At 33.3% G+C, this 25,000-nt stretch overlaps 1 protein-coding gene across 2 annotated transcripts in view; it reads right to left on the bottom strand.

Moving 5' to 3' along the window:
* Positions 1-25,000, bottom strand: part of LOC140749719 (uncharacterized) — a 62,094-nt gene that overhangs the window by 15,282 nt on the left and 21,812 nt on the right. For both annotated transcript variants that reach the window (XM_073082862.1, XM_073082863.1), the window contains exons 3-4: positions 15,206-15,359; positions 249-350 (exon numbers count right to left, since the gene is read on the bottom strand). In XM_073082862.1, coding sequence (XP_072938963.1) covers positions 249-350; positions 15,206-15,359 — 256 coding nt within the window. The remainder of the gene's footprint in view (positions 1-248; positions 351-15,205; positions 15,360-25,000) is intronic.

Below are 25,000 nucleotides of genomic sequence, written 5' to 3' on the forward strand. Positions count from 1 at the left end.
AGAGGGAAAATAGTAAATAATGGTTCTTAGAAATTCCATTGGATATAATAGTTTTAATAGGGTTACGGTGCCCCTTATATTGGCCTGATTTTAGTGGATTGAAAATTATTTGATACAAAAATTATAAAGTACAAATGAAAGTAGATTAAATATGACGTAATAGAAAAAAAGGGAATCCTTCTACCTAACTTCACAGACGTATATTTGTGCTAACTACATGACTAGGGTGCTCTATCGGCGGTAGTTACCTTGCGAGCCGGGGGGCTGGAAGCCGTATCCGGAAGCGCCCACAACAACGCCGCTGGTTTGCGACGGATCTCCGGGGGGAGATGGGGGGAAGACCACGGGACCTGGAAAACAGAAAAGACTATAAATATGACGTGATTATTTCAATTAACTACATTTTTGATAGTGCAGAAGAAGTAAAAGTGCACTCAATCCATCTGATGTGTCAGTTAGTTCTGTAATCTACCCTAGATAAATTTACAGTCTGACTTGAAGTCGGCCATAGATCTTTTGCTTTTCCTTTACGAGTATTACCTCCCTTACCGCCCTTCAAATCAGAATAGAGCGTTTACTTTTCTCTATTATTAAGCACATATAACAGCAATATCTCATCTTTAAAATTGGGAAACATTTGACACGTCATAACTATAAAAATGAAAGCCCAAGTTTATTTAAAACTAAACACTTTTTATACTCTTAGGCCCATAATAAACTTCCCTTTGATGTAGGTACCATGGACCCACAATGACAAGTATGCAAACCCGAGAACCGGTATCTGGTATACCTAAATTTATATTTTAGATTGTACCCGGAGAATTTTGGATGCGGATATAGTAATAAATATAATCACTGGAGTCGTCAAACAGGCTAATGACTACGTACGTCATCTCTTAAAGCCTAGTAAAATAAACAAACCACCCATGTATGTATAGCTCGCCTTATTATAAAGCATACTACAAAAATAATAATAAACTGGTACACTACGCGTAACATTATTAACCAAGATATTTTCTTTCAATAAACATTTTGTAAGTAACATATTGCTAGCTTAGTCTCATGGCACTAAATATTTTTTATCTCATTTATATTTTCAACGCTTTATAATAACTTCACTTGTAACATCTAATACATAGCGTCATTAATACTAATAGGTCTAACCACAAGCATGAGAAGTATGTTGTAACCATTAATAGATATAGTTATAGACAAAGAGCCTTCGCAATCACATAAAAAGTATTCATCTTACAGTTAAATATTAATAATTATCTTTTTATCGCAAAGTACCGGAAGCACCAGCTATGTGTTACATTCTGATTGTAGTGACCTTCATAAATATACGACACTTTTAATAGCCATTGCACACCTCAGACTTTTTTCTTATAAGTGTTTCTAAAACCTTACTTTATTATTTTATTCCAGAATTGCACAGATCCCGAAGGAGAACTAAAATCCTCTATGAATGGCATTAGATAATAATATTACAAGCGGATTTGCGGTCAGTGTAACCCGATTTAGGAATACTGATTTGGGTGGAAGAAGCTCTCAGCAAAATTAATGTACCCAATCTCAAATAAACAATCAAATCCTAAGCCAGACCATCTTATGTACGAAATTAATTACTACTTTTAATTTAGAACTAACGCCTACTATTAACTTTAACAATTTCTTATTAAACCTTGACAAGTTTTTGAAAATGTTAAACGTATATTACGCAAACATTAATGTAATCAGTGTAATTTTCGAATTTTGTATATTTAACATAAATAATTAAACACTTTATGAGCCTCACATGTCTTTGCAATTGCAATAAAATATGTAATTTACATAATACACGCCAAAGTTTCTTATTACATAAACCACTCGGAAGGATGTTATCGGAAATGACAAAATAAACTTATTATATCATGTGAAAGCTATGGTCAATGTGATATTTTTAAATGACGCATTGGCGTTACTCAAGAATTAAAGATTGCTACTAATTTAATGTATTTACCTAAATCAAAACTCATACTTAAAAATACTGCATGAATTTACAGGTGATTAAAACTTGGGTTTAGTATCAAAGTAAATGTACATTTTATTCTAATAGAATAACTTATTATGTCGATAGCAGCAACTAAGTCGATAATGACTTGCAGTTTGTCAACTTCCGTAAATCTAACGATATTTCGATTTTTCTGCAAGTGTTTATGGAAAAAAGTAGGTATTTCCCCTTCCGTATAGCCCATACAACCTATAGCATAACTGACCTAAAAATTAACTTATGTCGGGTCAGTCAGGTTTTGAATGGGTGACTATTGGTGGATTTTTATGCACGGTCACATGCTTTATAGGACATTCTATTATTATTCGTTAAATTATTAAAAATCTCGTCGAAACATTATAACGATTTTGTTGCATTCGTGCTTATTAAGATGCAGACTGGAGAAAGTATAAGAGACACAGTTTACATTGTATTCTATATATAGCGTTGTTTCCGTAATTCAAAGGTTTTATTTATGAACTGTTAAGAAATATGTGACATTTAGCTGCATAGCAATGCTAAATTTGCATGTCTCAACAGGGAGTCTCAGAAGGTCGGTTCGGTTTGCAACCGGTCTTCATATTTATCAGCTAACTTGAATTATGTAGGTAAAAACACGTTGTAGGATACTGTCACGTGCTTTGTTGTGGGTAGGTCCTATTGCAACATGTATAGGGCCAGCGGTTTTCGTTCAAATTGCCGCAAATGTGTTACAAGGTGCATAGAGATGTGGCCATTACGAGCACTGCTCACGTTCCAACTTCTTTCACAAGAATGTCGATTGACAGCCCCACGGGTACGTGAGAGGACAATTAAGCGACCCCACATAATCATTGTTTAAGAGATCTAAACTAATCTAGAAGTGATTTAGTACAGACTATTTCGACAGAGGATGTACCAACGCCACATCTACTTATAGTGAAGCAGTTCTTACATTTCAATGGAAGGTTTAGGTGCCGTCTGACTTACATATGAGGCGGCCGTGTTAGTCCTCAGGAGTTGCACTGCATCTGTGATTGACTTCAGATAAAACCCTTTTTCGATATGAAGTTAGTAACACATGTCCATAGTCGGCAAAGATCACTTACAATCATATAAACTGCAGGCACGTTTGCTACTTAAGCTTTATCTATAAAAGAAGAACTGGTAGCAAATATCACGCATTGTTAACACAAAGGAAATATTACGTCTGGGACTGGAATGAACACAAAGGCCTATTACGCCTAGGACGTGAAATATGGTCAATAGTCACTATACAGGGTTGTCGCGTAGAAGTTTGATCTCCGCATATAAATAAATCAGATATAAATAAATGTTTTGCACTCGGAATCCATGTGCAGTAACTATGTATTTAATATTTTCAAATAATTCCTTTAAAATACTGATATTTTAGTAAACACCAGAAATAATATAACACCCCTGACGGGTACGAATCCTAAGCATGTGCCTCTGATTTTCAACTTTAGTTGCCTAAAAAAAATATTAATGATAACATCGTGAGACGCAGTAGCTACTCCAGGATAAGTAAAATTTGCTTATAATAACATACTCTGCGCTAAACTAGCTATGCTAATTGAATACCGTAATATTCGTAAGTCGTCGCCATTTCAAAACTTCTTCATTGACCTTCGCAGGAGTAATTACAATTGATCGACAAATTACATGCGACCAAATGTAGGTCTAATAATACAAATAAGATGTTACTCCGCGATGTAATTGATCGATAAGTGGACTAATTGAAGCACTACGTACAAATCGCATTGACATTCAAGGATATTTAAATGATTACGATATGTCGCGATTGTATCCGCGCTCCAAATTTATGGCCGTAATTAAATAATTAAAATTGTGTAATGGCGAATGTATTCGGGCAGAAATTAATCAAATTCGATTGTTGATGGTAATGAGAAATATATTGAATATTTTAAGCTCATTTAAGCAACCTGAGAGCGTGAAATGAACCTGCAGTTAAGCATACTAAAAGTCCAACAGTACATTAAAGTACGCTTTATTATAACCCTTTATTTTTACAGTAATTATAGTTTCACAGTCCGCTACTATTTGGCAAAATACTACATGGTTCAAGTCGTGGTTCTCTGGTTCATGGTTCTCGTATGCCACATGATATTTAAAAAGTTATACTTATAAGTCAAACAATAGTTAAAAGGGAGCGCTCAAGCAAATCCAATTAGTATATTATTACAAGACAATATAATATACTTTCAAACAGGATAACTGTCAGTGAGTGGGTTAATAGGCTACAATGACTAACTCGTAAATAATTAAACGCTGAATGTATCATGCAATGTCGCCGATATACACATAAACTTATCCTCTCAGACTGAATTATATATCCGTGTTTCGAAATCTACAAACTTCCATCAGACTGTCACATGACACGAAGTAAAAGGAATTTTGTATACAATGGCATAGCATAAAACAGAATTTCCTAACCTTTCCGATACAATGACAGTATAATAATATCTACCTAAATAGCACTTGACTCATTTACCTAAATAACGTCTTGGTTAAAGAAACTAACATCAGAATAACAGTTCAATTAAATTTTATTTGTAATTATATCAGTGGCCGACTTAATAACAATTAATGTAAACGTTTTCTAGCTTTGAAACACAGAGTATGAAAATTAATAGAATTAATGAACGATGATTGGATTAGGGTATTATAAATTTTGAATTATAATTCTATAGAACAATTTAAAGAGAATAGATTGTTGTTTTTATTGGTGACAATTACGCATTTTAAGATGGTATAAAATTAATAATAATAATAGTTTTTTAATTACAAAAAAATGTATCTATTTCTGAGACAAGTAAATGGTAAAATTTAGATTTTTGTTTTTAAATCTGAGTGTTTGTGTATTTGTCAATGTATATGTTCATGGCACCTTGTGTGAAGCTTTGAGTTCTATATTAATGCGTTTCAGCTTCCAGCCTTGTTTTGACAGAACAAACATTTTAGATTGAGAATCACTGGCGCACGCTTTTAATAGGATTATAATTGGACATGTTGCTATGCATTGCTAAAGTCCGGCATGACATTGAAATATCACGAACCAGAGCGCTACACTGCAACTGCTGATGCCCCCGATTATGCAACTTCCACTTAAAACACAATTAAAACCGCCACGCGTATAGTAATTGTTTGATCGTATCTTCTGTTTCTTTGTCGAAATTATTGTACTACATGCCAAGAACTAGTATGAACAAATATTATAATTATAATAATAACGCTCACTCTTAAGCTAGTAGATGGTAGAACCCTTTGTGGTTCGACTCCGGCGGCACCACCGCCACACCTATTTCTGCCTAATAACAACAGTGTTACGCGCTGCTGTGTTCCGTTTGAACAGTGTGGTATAGGAGACAGACTTTTCCGAGGCGTTCCAGCTTAGTCCTCAGGGGTGGTGGCGCATCTGTGGCTGACCTCAGGTAGGAATATCTAATCCTATCTGGGGTTGATTACAGATGTCCATGGGTGGCAGTAGCCACTTACCATCAGGTGGACTGCAAGCTCGTCTGCTACTCCTATATTATAAAAAAGCTAGGGTAACGTACTAAGAATACAAAAGTGTTTTGTCTGTGTATGTATGTTGTACAATTTAAATGTTTCGATATCGCTGTCGCCGGGGACCGAACCCAGAACCCTCTACGTAATAAACCGGTATTCAGACTGCTCTACGCGTCGTCGCGCCAATTAAACAAACGTTGCTAAGATTAGTCAATTTTGGTTAGTCGTTTGTTAACGCAAATTTTATAGTCATTAACGAGGCACGAAGTATCAGTTGCGAAAATATTTCTTACGTTACACATGTTTTATCTTCATAATTTACTTTGGTGAGAATAAATATGTATCTTTCATTAATCTCATCTGAGCAGACAACAATGCTCGTAAAATCAAAAAGTAATAAAATAATCTATACAACGTATTGTTTTACTTATTTTACTTACCTATTATACCTATGATGACAGTTATTATTATCAAATGAACTACAATGATCTGAAAAATAAAAGACTGATACTTATTTCCCCATTAGAATCAAAAAAACAAATCAAAAAATGTAAAAAAAACGTAGATAATATAATGTGTGTATGTTAGAGAACTATATTGAGTTTTTAGCTGGTAGAATAAATTTTGTCTATAATGAGGTACCAAAATTGAACAGAGTTAATTATACCTAAAATCAAAATGTCATTCTGTAGGCGTTGATTAACCTATCGTAACTATATTTTAATAAGCAGTGTTCTCAATTGTACTTAATCATATTTAATAATTGATTGGGTAATAAAGGACGAAATTAGGTAAGAAAAACTGATTACATAAGTTTGTCCTTTATCTTCCCAATTAATCAATTATCGTCAACCCTTTATTTTTCTTATTCCTCTCCTGGGCATGGGTCTCCTCTGAGACAGGAGGGTTTGGGGGTTGAGGGTGTAGGCCATAGTCTGTAGTGGTTGCCAAAGGCGAATAGATAAACTTAATAACACTCCCTTGACAACTTTTTTTAAAAACGTTTAGGCGTTTAAATAAGTGTGTAATTTCTAAAATAATAATAATACATTTCTAAAATACATAATTTCGATAATCAACTAGTGCCTGTGAATAAAACCTCGGACCACATTGAGATGACGAGCTTGAGACCACTAAGCTATATAAGCTAAGATAATTTTAGTACGTATTAAAGCTAAAAAATGACGTCAATACCCAATCTAAACCCCATATGTTTAACATATCATATTTATAATTTCCACCGTATGTTAGATAAATTGGTTTCATTGAATTTTAACTATATTTAACTTCACCATAAATAATCGTAAGTCAAAACAAAGACCTTAATGATACATGATCTAATAGCTCCTACATTATATATGCGTGCTAATAACATCCTATAACATGATTAAATGCTCTAATCACCGTATCGACAGATTAATAGCTTTAATATTCGAGGCGTTGAGTTTTTAAAGTAGTGTATAATTTGTATTGGTTTTTATGTATTTAAATAACAATTAGTAAATGACGCACGCGTATAGGTATGCTTAAGTCATAGATAAGTATAGATATCTCACCGCCTTGTAATTGAAGGAAAACATTCAATGGCTGACACATAAGTAAAATGGCTGACTGTTTTCCCATTACATCTCCGACTGCCGACATGTGCAAAACAACACAAAATCGAAGAAAAAGTGCAGAGAAATATCGTTTCATTCGTAAATGCTCTAAAAACGACATTTTTTTAAATATTTATCAAACACGAAAATAGATGGCAGCGACAATATCAATTGTCAAAACTGACTAAATTTTCTTGTTAGGAGTGAGTAATCTTTATTAATCTATGGCTTAATGCTAAGAAAAGCGAAGTATCTTACATATGTATTTCCTAGATTACACATGTAATAAATTATGTAAGTAAATTCCTTAAAAGCAAAACACCTTATCCTCGAAGAATGATTTTAGGGAAACAACCGTTACAAATATGTCATTTGTGCTATACTTCTCTGTCACTTGTTTATTTGATAAAGTGTGTACCTATATTAACACTTTGTCCGAAGTTTCACTATATTCCTCTTTAAATAAAGTGACATAATTGTATACTCATTAAAGGATTACCCATCTAAGGTCTAATGTATCGTAATCAAGCTACCGGTACCATAAATGTCTTATTTGCATTTAATTAAAATGCCTTATAAATCACCTAAAGCCTACATTCACCGTAGCAATTATAGTCTAGTATTTTTGTTAGCGAGTTATGCTGAAATTTATTATTATTTATTATAACAACTAAGAAAATTTTAGGTCAACTATACTTCACGTGTTATGTATAGGTACACAAGCCGGTAGAGTGGACTACGATCTTTTAATTGCAAAAACTAATCCTATACCAATAATTACACTGTAACTTCCCCATGACATCGTCTATCGTTTATTCGGGGACCTTGTAACAAGCCCTTTCACACCCTTGAGAACTTTTTTAAGAGCTCTCAGACGTTGAAACAAGTGTTAATTAATTTTTAATACTCACCGAACTTAGAAAACCATAGATAGTTTCAATCTCGTAGGCTATGACTCCTTTTAATTAATTAATTGTTTTCAGTAATGTTTTTAAACGACAGACAATTATTTAAATATGTGTTATATTAAAGCTATCGTTTATTAGCGGACCTTATAACGTGAAGCCCTTCATTTTGATAGAGCATATTAATTTCGAAGCGGACCACGACTGGAAATTAATTTTGATCAGGGATCGTCCATGTGGTGAACACTTGTGACGTGCTCGCCGCTTTTTGCTCGGCCGAGCGTGATTCTGTCATTAAAAGGCTCGGACCCTTCTAACTACTTGTGGTGTGGCAACAAAAATAATAAAACCAGGATCAAAGGGAGCCAGACTTCAGCTTTAAAAGTAACGCTGAGAATTTTGTAGTACTATGTTATAAACTGAGTAACCGTAGACTCTCAATTTATCTATAAAACATCTTTGTTATTTTCCCGAAAAATTATGATAGAAAGCTTTTCATGAAAAAAGAACTTTTCTCCGTAAGTTAAATGAGTAAATTAATAAATGTTTTGTATCTAATTTTGGTAAGACTTCCTGACCTTCATAGTTTTTACGACTACATAAATAGGTACATGCCTGAACATATTTCAATACAAACTTTTCCTTTACAGGATAATAAAATTCATTCATTCATTGATTCATCAAGATTTTCCGAGGAAATAAAAACTATTCATTCATCATAATCAGGCATCTTAAAAACATTCAATGAAAGTTTTCCTTTTTGCGAAAGACGGTTGAATTGTGTTGTTTTTCTTGCTTGATCGAAAATACATGCAAACAAAGAGAAATAAAAAGTATAAAGGGTGATTTTTTCAAATTGGCCTTCAAATAATAGTTCATATGTGAAAGGTACGCAAATATATAATTATGACAACAGTCGTCATAATTATATTAAAATAATTTTCATCAATCAATTGATTTTATCATAATTCAGTCATCATGTAATGTATCATTAATGTATGTTGTTGAGGATGTTTCATCTAAAACAATGAACGTGGAAACTCTACAACCAACAATAAGTTGTACACAGAACGATGTCGCGAACACTTGCCTGTTTTGTAATTCGTATAACCTCGGCCCTTGTAATGTTCGGAACAGTTACAATCTATGACGTCTGGTCAAGATATATTTAATGACATTATAATTCAATGCTCCGACATACATTTGAGGCAAAATCACATAATATTTTCGGTTTACTTTGTTGTCTTGTGCGTTTTGGTTTTTAACCCATTCGATCGATCACTATCGAACCTTTAGATATGTGCTAATCAAGGCTATATTTTATTTCTGAAGGTAGAACCCTTCGTGTTCCGACTCCGGCGGCAATACAGCGATACCATTTCCATCTAATTAAAACAGTGTTAAGCGCTGCTGTGCTATGGTTTAAACAGTGTCCAGAACAGATGTCCATGGGCGGTAGTAGTCATTCCCCATCAGGTGGACTGTGTTGTAAAAAAATCCTGCTATAAGATAAATAGAAATACAAAATATTACATACAGACCAAATACAAATAGAAACAAAATGAAAATAAAAAACTACCTATGCCTATTTTGCTTAATAATAACATGGTTAAAGCTTCTAGTTCTGGTTTGAAAGGCAGAAATACTTATATAGCGTTTAGTCCTCAGGGATAGCAACATATTCGTGATTGACCCCGTTACTTCTACTCTATGAAGCATTAGGTATAAATGTTTGCGTGGGCAGCAGTGACCACTTAACATTGGGTGGGTAACCTTCCTTATACTATAATTAAAAGCAATAATGAAATTATAATCATCAAGCCATTACTCTCCCACAGCTGGGCACTGAAAAATCAGAGGTGCCTGGGTTTCAAAACTCGGACCTATTGATCGATCTAGTTGATCGAGATCCCGAGTTTCAACTACTAGGCTATCAGTAAAATAATAACCGTTTACAATTTTTGCAACAGTATTTCGAAGCAAAACATTAATTTCATACAATTAGTTATTATGTGTACTTTATAAACAATCTACAGATAATTACAAGCCCAGAGCTGAACCATTTTGCAACAATTTGAGCCTCTTATCGATCTGTGCAAACACAAATTAGCAAATACAGATTTACCCTTATTTCCTAAAACTACCTGTTGCTATCAAGAATTGTGAAAATGTATGCCTACAGCGTGAACCATGGAATTAACCTACTTACGTAGTCTTATCTGACGTTGCTGCGGGCAATGGTCGTAATCCATTTTTGGACAGGTTATTACAAATGGACTAAAGTTCCGGCATTACAATAAACTGTATATAGGACGTAATATGCCTAATTATACGAAACTGATGTTTACCAGGCCGAGGTTTGAGTTCAAGTCAAATCAAATCAAATATCATTTATTCAAAATAGATTCATATAAAATACTTTTTTTGGTCAACCATCGTTTCGAAAGGTGTTTCGCTATGGAGAAGAAGCGGCGCAAGAAATTCCATACGTATGCAAATTCCAGGCACATATCTCTGATTTTTCTAAGCTATGTAAGTATTAGGATTAAATTATCCCTTGGTTTAACTATGAGGGACAACCTCATGAGATAAAGTGAAACACGTCTAAGAGTTCAGTATAAAAATACTCAAAGGTCTATCAAACAGCCCTTACGCTGGTGCGATGGGCCTACACCCCATAATAGTAATGGGTGACGACTAATGACCAGCACTGACTAATAATGACAAATAAGTGATTCCTAGAGAAACTTCATCTGAAAAACCCATTGCAATAACTTTAATTGTAAGTGCGCATCTATTTGTATGTGCCCGTAGTACATACAAGGCATCCTAAATTCCTAAAGTGAAAATACATACATGTATGATTGTAGGAAGGTAGAGTATAGAAAGCATTCCACAAAACTGTCTCCAAGCTTTTATCTGACTATGAAATAGCCTCTACATTTGAATAACCCAGCATAGCAAGTTAATAAAGTTATCAAGTCTAGTGGATTGCGGAACAACGGGAAAGCGCACCAACAAAGATTGATACCGGCCACCATTCTTAAGAAATTAGCGGCAATAAATTCCACAGATCAGGCAGCTCCTGCGTTCAAATAAGCCTCGCTTGAGCCAATTTACATTTCGTTACGTAAACTTAACTTTGCAATCGAATACCTACTTGGTTTACGCATCAATATTTGTCTATTCTGATGAATAAGTAAAATAAGATGGGGCGACGATTCAGATTCTCAAAATGTTTGTTAATTAAAAGTAAATACTGTAATTATTTTAAAAGCCATTTTACTCAGCTAACAGTAAAGGACAGGATAAAACAAATTTCGAAGAAGTAATTTGAACCAATCATTGCAATTATAAAGCAATTTGCCTGTAGTATGAAGTCGTGGCAACCAATTTAATAACTTCATAAACGTCAAATCCTATCTTAAGCAGTTGTTGAAATAACTAAATGTATGTGTTATTTAGATCAACATTTTAAATATGGGTAGAAAATACGATGGGCCAAGGTTTATCGCTTTCGAATCTTCCTAATTCACTTGTGAGTGCAATGATGCTACCACTGCCTCACCTTCTCATATTTCTACATTTGACTGTAGAAAGTGGAGTAAAGCTGCAGCTTTGAAGTATATGGCAGACAATTAGAGGCACTCCAGATTGTTTCACAAGGCCTGAAATCTAACATTTACATATCTAAAATTTCTAACAAAGCCGTATAAAATGCGCATATCCACATATTTTAACCAGAAAAGCTCCTAGTCAGATAATAAAATATTTGCATCAATTAAACTATTAACTTTATTAAGCAAAAAGCTTAATAAAACATTCAGCCATTAGTTCCGGAAACAATTAAGCGATCTAAACAGCCTTAGGAACTTTAGCTGGCCTTGAACTGGTAAAGGTGAACTTATTATGTATCGTATGCCGCTCTAGTTAAAAAGCGTTACGCAATTATGTAGTAACGTGTAACATTTCATTAAACGTTTTTATAAGAACAATTACTCGTATATATTAAAGGGAAATAGAAAGGTTATAAATTAATACCAGCTTGCATTAACAGCAAAGAAAAGGGACACGTTAGTACATATTCATTAAAATCTTTATAAATATATTTAACTATCAACTTGCCTATTATTAGGACTACGTCCTTTTACCTTTTAAATTGAGTGAAGACCCGTGCCTAACAGTATGGCAAAAATGTATCGAAAATAAGAAAATGATATTTATCACTTTCTTATGAAATAGCCTCTACATTTAAATAATCCAAAAAAAAAAAAAAACAAAAAAATATACAGTGTAAACTCCATGTAACGTCACTCGATTTAACGACAAACTCTCTAATGCGTCGAAAACAATTGGCGTAGTTGGTTTAGCTTGTATTCCATACAATGATACACTCTACATAGCATTACACCCACTCTCAATAACGACCACAATTAAACAAAAAGTACCTTTTAAGTTGCTAAAATTAGTAAAAACTGCGCACCTGTGTACGTTCTTTTGTCGCTTTATTATCCTAGCCCGCAATAAACTCGTCTGTCGGCATCATGCATACGAAACTTTCTAAGAAACTCGTTCTTTTGTTTACAAATTGGATTGCTTGCACAAAATTATTGGAAAATTACTTCCTTTGTCACCAAGATGCCTCAATATCAGAAGATATGAATAAAATAATTAAAAAAATACAACAAAATTACTGGTGCAGCAAAAGACGTCAGACAAAAATAACAGACTACACGCGATAGCGTTCAAATAAGATTCTTTTTTATGTACATAACTACTAACACTAGACTGAAATAAACTTTTTCTTTTTCTAATTCTGATTTTTCTTCTCTCCATTTAACGACCACTCTCTATAACGCCATAAAATGCACAGTCCCTTCAGTGCCGTTATATAGAGTTTACACTGTATTTATCATTTTCTTATTTTTGATACGATAAAGCATTTAATTTCGTGACAACACAAAAATTGTTAAGTTGTCGTAACTTTATTTTAACATAACATAATAATATAATAATCTACATTTTAAATCTTAATTCTACTGAGGAGCAAATTGTTATCATTTGCGCGTATCGGATTTTATGTCTAATTTACATAACGAGCTGTCTATTTACACTAAGGTATACTGTAAAAAGAGTTTTTATACTATAATGCTATCTTTACAATGTCATAGATTACACAAGATTTTCCCAAGAGGGTGGCAGTAGAGATACACACACATATCTTTCACAGATTTATTATTCAACATTAATCTTAAAATAAGTCCCTTTAACGTTTTGCGACCCGCGTGACAGAGCGGTCACCCTACCGGTCTGACGCGCAAAGAAAGAAATCTGAATGATAAATTTGGATATCTGTTCCGGATCTGGGAGTTTGTATAGTCGTTTTTGTGTGTCCATGGCACCCACGATACAGGGAATCCTAGTGTGGGGATGTGCGTGTAGAAAGCGTTATTATTTTAGTTAAAGGTAAAAATCATATAATGTGTGTCGTAAAATGTGTGTAAATAAGGGTAATTGAAACAGTCACATAAACAACCTATAGAACTATAAAAGTCTCTTTGAGCATAAAAAGTGACACATTACGTTCTGATCAAATTACTTCATCAGTTTCACGCCTTATCTTAATTTTGACAAATATAATATAAATAGTGAATGAAACGTTCAGATCGTGCGATAACCGAGAATGATTGGAAACCATTAAGCAAACGATGCTCGACCGCACTACAATACAACTTAATAAATTCTCAGAGATTAAATCGACATAGTTCTAGTTCTCTATGTGAGATTGGTCGATTCAGTTCAATGGTTCAATTTGCTAAAATAATCATCTTAAATACCAATTTTCGTATTACAGTTGTAAATAGTATATTTTGAGTCTTTTACAGTTAAAAGTTGTATCTAAATTTTGGACAGTTTGATTATGACAGAAAAACTTTCAACGGAACTATTTTATTAGATAACATTTTTGATTTATTTGTCATTTTGCCCTCTATACCCAAAGGGTATTAATTTTTAACGGAATCCTATTACTAATCCTCCGCTGTCTGTTTGCACGTCATAACGGCGGCCGCTATTACAACAAATACTAAAAAAAGCTTAACAGTAAATGGGCTTACGATGGTCGCCTCACAAGTAAGCAAGGATAATGCAGCATCATAAAATATTTCATTACCAATTTATATAATAAAAGAGAACTGCGAAAACGGTGACATTGTTAAAAAGGTGACTGTCCGAGTAGAAAGAGTTTTGACTGCCAAGGTCTTTGGAGTATTGCTCAATAACTCAGGGCGGAAAGTGGTAATTAATAAATAATTAAAAAAAATCCAATGCCAAAAAAATTAAAGTAATTTCACTAACTAATTACCTTAGATAAGCGCTGTCGTTTTGACGCAGACCCTGATAAATAATAAATACTGAATAATAAAATAATGTCAGTCATAATATTGTGCGTTGCGAAATTATTTTACCTTGACAAAGATTTGAAGTCCTTGTATCTTGGATTAAAGACTTTTATTTTTAAATACCAGGTCAGATTTCAGTTATTCGCAATTTATCGTGTTATCCGTCTTACGGTGTTATACTGGCCGATAAGAAGATCAATCCAGCCTATGGACATCGATCAACTCGAAATTGGATACGAATCATATCAAATTTATGTTTATTTTTTATTAATACGCTTTAAATGAATATACAGCAGTATAAAAACTGTTATGATGCATCGATCCATAAATTTTTCATTCACTTCCCGGCCATTATTCATCAATTCGCTAAATTCTTTAGTTTTAGGTTGTAAGGATATTCCTTTGAGTCTCTCTACAAGTCAATTCAACTATTCGGCTAGCGCAGTTGGTTTACAAATACTTCTGGAATTCCACCTTTAAACATTTTCTTTTCGTTACCAACACAACACGGGTCACCATAACTTTCTGATAGGCAAAGGGTTCCAGATTCGAATCCTGACCACGTAGAAATGTAAATTATGAATCTTAAATTATCACATATCATAATATCTTAAATATCATAATATCTTAAATATTATGTCTTTGTTTGTATGATATTGTCCATAGCACACACAACGTAGGGTTGAGTCTAAAACGTGTCGGCACTTATGTCGCCTATCTGATTATAATCGTAATTCGTACCTGTATTGGCTCTCGGGTCCCTCGCAGCGGCCGCGGATAGGCCGTTATAGCGCGGTGCCCCGAAACTAGTCGCGAGATATCCGCCCGAGAAATCGACGCCGAAATGGTCGTATTGCGCTACCGACAGTACGACGCACCCGCATAGCACTAACGCCTGTAAAGATAGAAAATGTAATTTAATTTATGAACACGTCCATAAATGTACACACTTATAAATATAACACATGTAATATGAATAATTTAGTACTTAAATGTACATATACTTAATTAAATTTACATATATACTTTGTTCTTGCTATATAATACAATGTTCCCAAAGTAAAGCGTCTACAATGTTTATTATAAACAGAACACAACTACACATGTCTGATGTGTTCTGTGTATTTGAGTTAATGTTTATCCTTAGTACCTACAACACAGGAAGTCCTAATGTCCATTAGGCAGAAATGTAATATGATTATAAGCAATCTTAAATAAAGAACTATTTGTAACTAATTATTTTTATATTAAAAACTGCGCGATACGCATTTGTATGTCTAGGTACTAAACTAAAATAATTTATCTAAAAAACACTTTTATATAAAAAACAAGTTGGCACGTTGTATCTCAAATAAAGAATATTGTGTAGGTATGCCTATAATTACACAAAGAAGTTTGAATCGCACTGGCTAAATAAAATGTTTTATTGTTTGATGTATTTGAAGGCTGACATTACTTAAGCATGTCGTATTTAAAAAAAAATATTCCACAATTATTTTAGAACATAAAAAACACGTAGGTAATAATATTATACAATTTTCAGTATCATTAACTTCTGCAGTTGTTATAATTTTACCTAGAATGTTTTTTTTTTGATAATAAATAACATTTTTGCATACATAATATTTAAGTGAGTCTACAACTAAACAAGCAAAATTTTGAGACTCAAAAACTCAAACAATCGAAAATACAAATACGAACTTATATCTTCCGTGACCTTACGAATGCAGGCTACTTTCAAACCAATAAACAAATACAATTACTTTTAATTTCCTTATCCTATTGTGTACTCGGATACCTACAAATTGAATGGTACTCCGAAATCAATAAGTAGACCAAACGAACGTAGGTACCTATAGCTCAGTGGCGTTTGCGAGTGGAAAACGATATTGCATCTTTGGCATAATCGCAAAAACAAACAAGCATTAATATGTGGTTTGAGTAGATTATGATCAAGTTTTCTGTACTATTAGGGTACAGATACTATTATGGAAACTATATCTACTCGATAAATATTAGGACGGTTTTTTATTATTAGTACGCTTTATATCTTAAATTAACATAATATTATACATCTATATACAAGTAATGCTTCTGTAAGGAGTCGGTTACAGATGTCTATGAGTGTCAATAATCACATCATTAGGTCGACTGAAAAGTCCTTTGCCATTCAATATTATAAAAATACATGTGAATAACAGTAAACAAATTATAAGGGTCACCAAAGAAATGTAGACCAACTTACTCGTATTTACATATGGCTTACGTAACAAATCGAGTTTATACACGACTGGTTTGCATCGAGCTGTGTGAACTTGATATGAGAATTCTCACATGACCTCAGTCAAGGATTTAATTTAGTTTTGAATCTATATTATTGATCAGGTGATAAATTGTTACATCATAATGCTGTAACACACGAAAATTCAATGAATTATGAACAACTTTTATAAGCTACGTACATAATATTAGGTGTAAGTTTTTTTATAAAGCAGTTACCAACGAGTACCCATTCCAGTTCACCTTATGACAAGTGGACACTGAAGTCCATGAACGTGTGTAATCAACCCGAAACAAGCTCAGAATCCCAATGTCACTCCCAGATGACACGTAAAGACTAATTTAAAATGCCTCATACCCGCTTAAGTGTCCCGTATAACACATAACCAATAAACAGATTAAATAATCGCTTCCTATTCTGAATACAATTATTAGCATACATATCCTTCGGTAAAACCAATCAATCATCATAAATCATTAATAATCATTTGTCGGCAGTAACAAACGGAAGTTACAATCGATTTCATTTTTTACAACAACAATACTCGCAGAGCTATATTACTATTATAGTCTCTATGTCATCATCATTATTAACTTAGTATTGTCCCACTTCTGGGCATCGGATCTTAGTTCATGCAGGAAGTGTTCAAAATATAGTCCACCGCATTGGCAAAGTTCGTTTTTTTACAAGTATGTTAATTTATTCACGATGTTTTCCTTTACCGTTAGAACAATTGATAATTAAAATCTAAATAACTTAACTCTAAACAAAAGGACTTGAACCCGAGACCTCCAGCGTAAGCCGATATGCGTATGTCAAATTGTCAATCCATCTATAAATAGTATCAAACGGAAATACAAACATTCACTCGTTTAAGCTTGCGATTACGTCACGAGTTCACATACGGGTACTGGTCGGGCCCGGCGCTGAACTTGATGTGTGACCTCAGCCGAGGCTGCCCGAAGGCGGGCCACTTCTGATTAATCACACGTGCTCATGTTTGTATCAATGAAGTGAATGAAGGAATCGATTAGTTATAGTCTAGGAAATTACTGAATGGTTAATAAGACAGCAATGTCAACAATTTTAATGATGATAATGACAATGATGGATAGCTTTATTTGCTTTATTAATGCAAGGGCGGGCAGGTCAATCAATATTGATAATTCACAGTGACCTTTACCATGATTGCATTAGCAAAAGAAATGCTAGTGTTTTAATTAACTTATACCGTTTGCCAAAGGGCTAAAAAAAGAAAATCGTTCCACGTCATACACATACGCCGTTCAGTACGTGAAGTAGACCGTAGATTGCCATGATTTCAGTATCAGTATAAAATTAATTGACAGAAAGTACACAACTATCGAACCTAGTTTTCGTAGCTTTAGTTGAAAGACAGCTGACATTATTGCAGCGAAAATGAAAATACTCAACTTAATATCGCGAAGCAATAAACCTATATCCAAATGAAAAGTTACTAAACTTTAGAAATATTTACAAGCAATTAGCAAAAAGAAAACTTACGCCACTTAGCTTTGCAATGCAATAAACTACGCCTATCTGAAACATTACTCAATTTTGGAAATGTTTCCACGGTATTTGCGTAAAGCGTGGGCATTCAGTTAATTGCCACCGTTGATATATTTTCCGAAGTTATTCACGTGACACTTATAACATAAACTTAATATTCAATCGGTATCGGGCGATTGCACTAAACGTTTATCTACTTCGCAACTTCACACGATAACCGCTTAGACACGTTGCAACAGAATAAATCTAACTAATACCTAATACTAAAATAAAATTGAATTTTAATTAATAACTGCAACGTGTTATCATAGTGACACCTGATAAAAGCTTGAAAACTTAATAATTACGCTAACAGTTTCAAAATAACTGCCATTATCTAAGCTTGTTTACATGATACTAAGATATAATGGAAAGTAAGTCGCCGTCGCTTACGACACTTGAAATACCAGAGGAGTCGTCTATGGTTCGCGGCCTTTGAAGGAGACATTTTTTTCCATGTTACTTGAAGATATCGTAGCGCTCCGGGCTTCTCAAAAATGCTCTACGAAAAATTTTAAAAAGATAAAAAATAATGTAATGTTTTAATGTAAGTAAAAATCCACTTCAAATGGCATTCTTTATTTATGAGTGCAGTAAGTAGAAATATATTTATTTTTATATTATTACAAAGGTATTATTAATTTTCTTTATGGTGCAAAGACAATAAATTGTACCTGAACCTACCAATTACACTATATATCAATACTAAGTATTTGAAACAATAGCAGGAAATCACAGATTTAGAAATGAAACACATAACTCTGTTTGACGCCAGATTCTATCACTAGTTATGAACTAACCGTGCCATTAATATTTCTATAACAGTTAAGTCGCTTTTACTTAATCGCAATAAATATGATCAACTAAGAAACGGACCGGTCTGAAAGTGCTACAGATAACTTTAGGGTTGCTAAACGAATCGCTAAATACATAGAGTTAAAAATATGTATATTAGACTTATGATAATATATTCCTCATATCTACCGTCTGATACTTATATAAGTAACAATTTCTCATACTTAAAGTTTCACAGTGTCTCGTACAGAAAGTCTCTGTGTATCGATAATACTCTATACTCATGTGCATACATTTACATACACAAAGAGTAATAGTCTAGTGGTTGAAACTTAGCCTCTCGAACTAGGAGTCCGAGATTCAAAACCTCAAATTTTTCTAAACTTTGTGTATATTATAAATTAATTATCACTTGCTTAAATGGTAAAGGATGTAATCCTGAGGATATTTGCATACCTGATCAGATCAGAGATCATTTTTTTTTTATGGTCAAATCCTTTTCATTCTGAGAGAAGAACCGTGCCGGATGGGACAGTTATAGGCTGACGACGACATGCACGAAGACAAAATATGAAGAAAAACTAAAGCGAACTAACGTCAAAACTCCTCATATTTAAATTAGCTGCCAGCCTTGCATCTCACGTTCGTACTTACGCCCAGTTTTATCGCAAGCGCAGTTTCATCAATACTACACTTAGCTTGCTAAACTTCCTAGACTGCATTAAACTTCACCATAGTTTCTGTGTGGGCGTAAATCTCGTCTGAGTACGTATTTTAAATGGCTAAGATGTTTATCAATTGAATGTTTATGAATGTTTCGTGTGATCGGTCTTATTACTCTAATTAATTATTGTTCAATACTAAAATAACTTAAGATATTAGCTAATTCGCTTTTATGTTTCTACGTAAATGATAATTGTGTCATCATCGTAATCAACAGCTCATTTTTATCCCACTACTAGAAGTGACTTCTTTCAGAATACACAGTATCTGAGCCATAGATTTGGTAGACTTCATACACCTTCGAGAGCTGTCTGTGGAGAACTCTCGGGCATTTTAGTTTCCTTTGACCTTTGATTTTGCTTTACTATTATCAAGTGATAATTAATAACCATCAGCATTTAGAAAATAAAAGGTTCGTGCCTGGTATTTATTACCTCATATTTATTCTATATATTCTAATGGTTGAACTCAAGAATCTCAAACTGATATACCGTATCGATACGGCTAAATATCGTCGAATTACTGAGTAATGTATCAGAACCGATCATAAGTTAAATCAAGAATCATCAATTACCACACGAAAGCCAGCTACTAACACTTTGATATATGATCACCAAAGTTTACTACCCGCAGGTCTATTAAATCAAGTAGTAGGAAATCGTTTTATTCATGTCGTAAATTGCTTCGTACAACAATTACTTGTAACGTGGAATTCTATTTTTAATTTTCAAGAAATGTTACGTAGAGTCATACATTTTAGACATACATAAGAATACCATCCACTATCTATGTATATCAATAATTTTAACAAGTTATTAAAAAATCCTAGAAAAATTGAATTTTTGCAATAATGATTATAATTACGAGTGTATTTTTGTAAAAGCTTATAAATCAGGCAGAATCAAGAATTCACATTAGAAAAATCTGAAGGCATGCCCTCCAGGCCTTCTCTTATTTTAAATGGAAACCTTTGACCAGCACTGGGATATATAAAGGTTACAACCAACCCAATTCTAATTCGATTTTTTTAAACATAGCAAATAATTACCTCTACGACAGTAATAAGAACTAATAACAACACGCAATTGATTGAAAGCAATAAGTAGCACCTCAAATTTTTTATTTCGGCACAGTAAAGTATAATAAAATTGAGCAATATGGATAATAATAGCTAATCCGGTAAGTATTTTAGAGAATGGCAAATCATAACGGTTACAAAAAAATTTTTACAAAAAAATAAAACCGACTTCTATGTCACTACAAAGTAAAAAATAATTGAAATAAGTGTTGGTTTAATACATATTTCTGAAGTTGGCGCTCAATATATTTCGTTTGATAATGGCGTAAACAGCGTGTCTAATATGAGCGCCGACTTCAGAAATATGTATTAAACCAACACTTATTTCAATTATTTTTTACTTTGTAGTGACATAGAAGTCGGTTTTATTTTTTTGTAAAAATTTTTTTTTCACCCTTTTTAGTGATGATATGTTAATGTTTGTATTAATATTATGTAAAATTGTATAAAGGTGATCATGAATAAAGGTAAGGTCTGAATTCATACGAATTGGACCCACCCGCTCGCAGGGCGCTTCCGCGCTCTGCTCGCTTAGTTTTATATTGCCTTATATGTTTCAACCTAACCTAACCAATTCAATACGAAACACTATAGGCGAGGCTACATGCAATTCTATATTGTTTGCTAGGATAGGTTGGAACAGAAAAGTAAATAAATCAAACTAGGTGGTAAAACTCTGCGAGTGAGTAGGTCCAATTTACCTTAATTCAATAGTTAAGGAAAACTACAAACGTATTCATTAATCATATTTTATATTTGTAAGAAGTGATTGTCAAGTTAGTGTTGTTTAGGCCAGCAGTGTCCCTGCGTCACTAGGATTGAAGACTTTACGGTCAAAGTTATCAGGGTTAAGACCTTGAATTTTCATCATATGTGTCTGCTTAGTGACGTTAATACATATATGAAAGCACAAAATGGCTAAGGTCATTTTTTTCATTACATGTACCTGCTTAGGACCTGTAAAATATGTGTGAAAGCACTAAATGGCTTATTCATGTGGTTTAGGCTGGAGGTACCTCTGCATCATCAGATCTAAGGAGTTGAAGGTCAAATTTTTCATCATATATCTCTGTCTACCAACTTCATTACAACAAATGTCTAATCTATATACTTTACATTGGAGGCACCGCTGCATTATAAGGATTGAAGAATTGAAGTTCATATCTTCCACCATATGTCTCTACTCAAAGACCTTATCATATATTCGTAAGCTCCAAATGCCTAACTTGTATGGTTTAGGCAGGAGGCACCTCTGCATTATCAGAGTTGAAGAGTTGAAGGCCAAATTTTCCATCATATATCTCTACCTATCAACCTTATTAAATATCCATAAGTTCCAAATGCCTTACTTGTATGGTTGAGGCAGGAGGCACTTCTGCATTACCAGGGTTGAAGAGTTGAAGGTCGAATTTTCCACCATACCATGTTAATCTAGATACTCAATGTTCATTTAAAGTTTCATGAGAATTGAGTGGGCAGAAGGAAAGTTGTCATAAAATATGTAAAAAGCAGGGGTAGTGATGATGAGTTCCACCCCATTACTTAAGTTCTAATCATCAGAGCATACTAATGTTATAGTAGGAAAGTACCGCAACAAAACACCCTTTCATATGAAAAAAATAAAATTGAAATTGGTTAAGAAATACTCGAGTTATTGAAGTTTATATCGTGAAAGAAAAGAAAGAAATCGGGTTTTTCCAATTTCCCGGGAAAACGGGCGAAAATTTTCAAATTTCCTCGAAATGGGACCCCCTGTGAAACTAGCCACATACAATGGTGTATGAATCATGTCGATCGGTCGCGGCATCGTGAAAAAATCGCCGAACAAACATAAAAAAAAAAAATATATACGGTCGAATTGAGTAACCTCCTCCTTTTTGGAAGTCGGTTAAAAAACGAAACATTTCAGTTATCTTAATGAGGTTTCTTAGATCTGAGGTTTTAAGGTAAGATTTCTAATTTTTATTATATTTAGTTGATGATTCACTCCAGTGATAATAGCACAAGGTTCTATTGCATAATTGTTATCAGTTATTCTTACACAATGCTACATCCTTGCAAGGACAATTACGCCGCGTACCGAATCACGTGCGAGTATGTTACAAGGAGAACAACGGCATTTAAATTATTTTCAACGTGAATCATCTTCATCTTATGTTTTTATTCATTGTTGTGAAGAAATACAATGGTTTTATCTACATAATGTGACGAGGACATATTTGTTTATTTTTATTTTTAATAAAGCCATTTTAAGTCGATATCGTAATTGTAACAAAGGGGCATAGTTTTTTATAAAATAATGGTAAAATGTTATAAAACTACAAACTTAATCTATAAAATAATATTGAAAATTGTTTTACGTTATACATGATCTTTTATCATATCAAACCCCTTTAACTTTAATAAGGTTTATAGCAGTGATGAATGATTTGAGGATAACGGTTAAATTTAATATTAAGAATGTATCTAATATTGAATTATCAATTTATCTAACGTCACCTAATAAATAATATTTTATCGTATTAGTATATAAAAGATCAAACTGATCGTCGCCTTTAGACCAGTTATTAATTAATGTGCAGGAATGCTTAATTTGAGATACATAGAGATAGTAATAACTAATCAAGAAGGTAAAACTCTAGACCTAATGTTATCTTACATTCAAATCTTTACTCCAGTCATAGTAATAAAAAGATCACTGTGTGTGAATTTATATTAACGATTATAAACTGATATGCTTATTTAGTAACTACTTTTGTAAATCATAGAAGGCTCCTATTAAACTTTTTTGACTTTTGATTTTTGAAATGATGGAATCTATTTTTTTACTCTTGTGTAACTGTTTATGTACCATAAAAAATTTAGAAGAATGAACTTGCATGCACTACATGTGTTTTGTATCACACATGTCCTTACCATAAGTGTTTCTATTACACAAACCCGTGACATGACTTGATTCAAAACAATCTCTAGAATAGTTAAGGTTTACACGGTTCAAGAGTGAAGACAAGCTGACGTTCCGAGGCTAACGAGACCTGACGTTGTTCACGAACGAGTCACGCGTATGTGGCGGGTCAGGTCATGTAAGTTTTGACATAGTGGTCATTGGTCAATGACCATTAATTGACATGAAACAACAATAAAAACAACACTAAACATACTAGGTTGTAATTAACTTCACGCTAAGATTATATCGGTCTATATCTTTTCATATGTACATATGTACGTATACAATACATAGGTACGATAAGATGAAAAGATATACTCGTAGACCTAGATATTAAACATACACATGTTTGATCGATTACCATGAAAATTAATATACTGAGTATGTGAACATATTCTACTCTACATAATAGGCATAACAATGTCTTCCGGGTACTGATATTACTATAACTGATATATTCATATAATACCGCTTCTATCAGCTTTGTTGAAGCCTTTAACAATAAGATTAAGCGGATTTTACAATATTTTTAAAACCGGAACACTGATATTTTATAACGTATATTTATTTATATAAAATATATTTAAGATCCCACCGCAATAGACTTAGATAGTTTTTACTATTTGGAATATACGCTGCCAAAGCAATAATGTATGTAAAATACGGTCATAATATAACATAAAAGATACTAGAAACCTGTCAACATTGTATACTTCATTAATATTTATCCTCTTTAAGCAAACAGTTACGTAAAATCAAATACTACCGTCAGCTAACTTAAGTAACAAAACGATATTTACAAGCATTGTATAATGCATAAAATATTAATAAATAACCTGTGATTGTAGTATTCTGATAAATATTATTAGCAGAAACAAGATCAAGGAATGGAGGTCGCATAGGAGGACATTTGTCGGAAAGATACACGACTTTATGTAACATTGTATCATGTTATATTAAAGTTATGTATTATTACGTGTATTTTCGAAATTTAGATTCTATTAAATAAAGTTTCAAGTTCAGTGATTCTAAATTCTAGATTTCTAATGCGCAAGTAACTTTGAAAAATCAGAGGTGCGTGCCTGGGATTTGAACCTCCGACCCCTCGATCGAGAGGACGAGTTTCTTAACCACTAGGCTATC

Source organism: Epargyreus clarus, unplaced genomic scaffold (assembly GCF_041222505.1).
Source record: "Epargyreus clarus isolate Ecla_fem2 unplaced genomic scaffold, WU_Ecla_fem_2.2 ptg000018l, whole genome shotgun sequence".
Classification (NCBI taxonomy): Eukaryota; Metazoa; Arthropoda; class Insecta; order Lepidoptera; family Hesperiidae; genus Epargyreus; species Epargyreus clarus.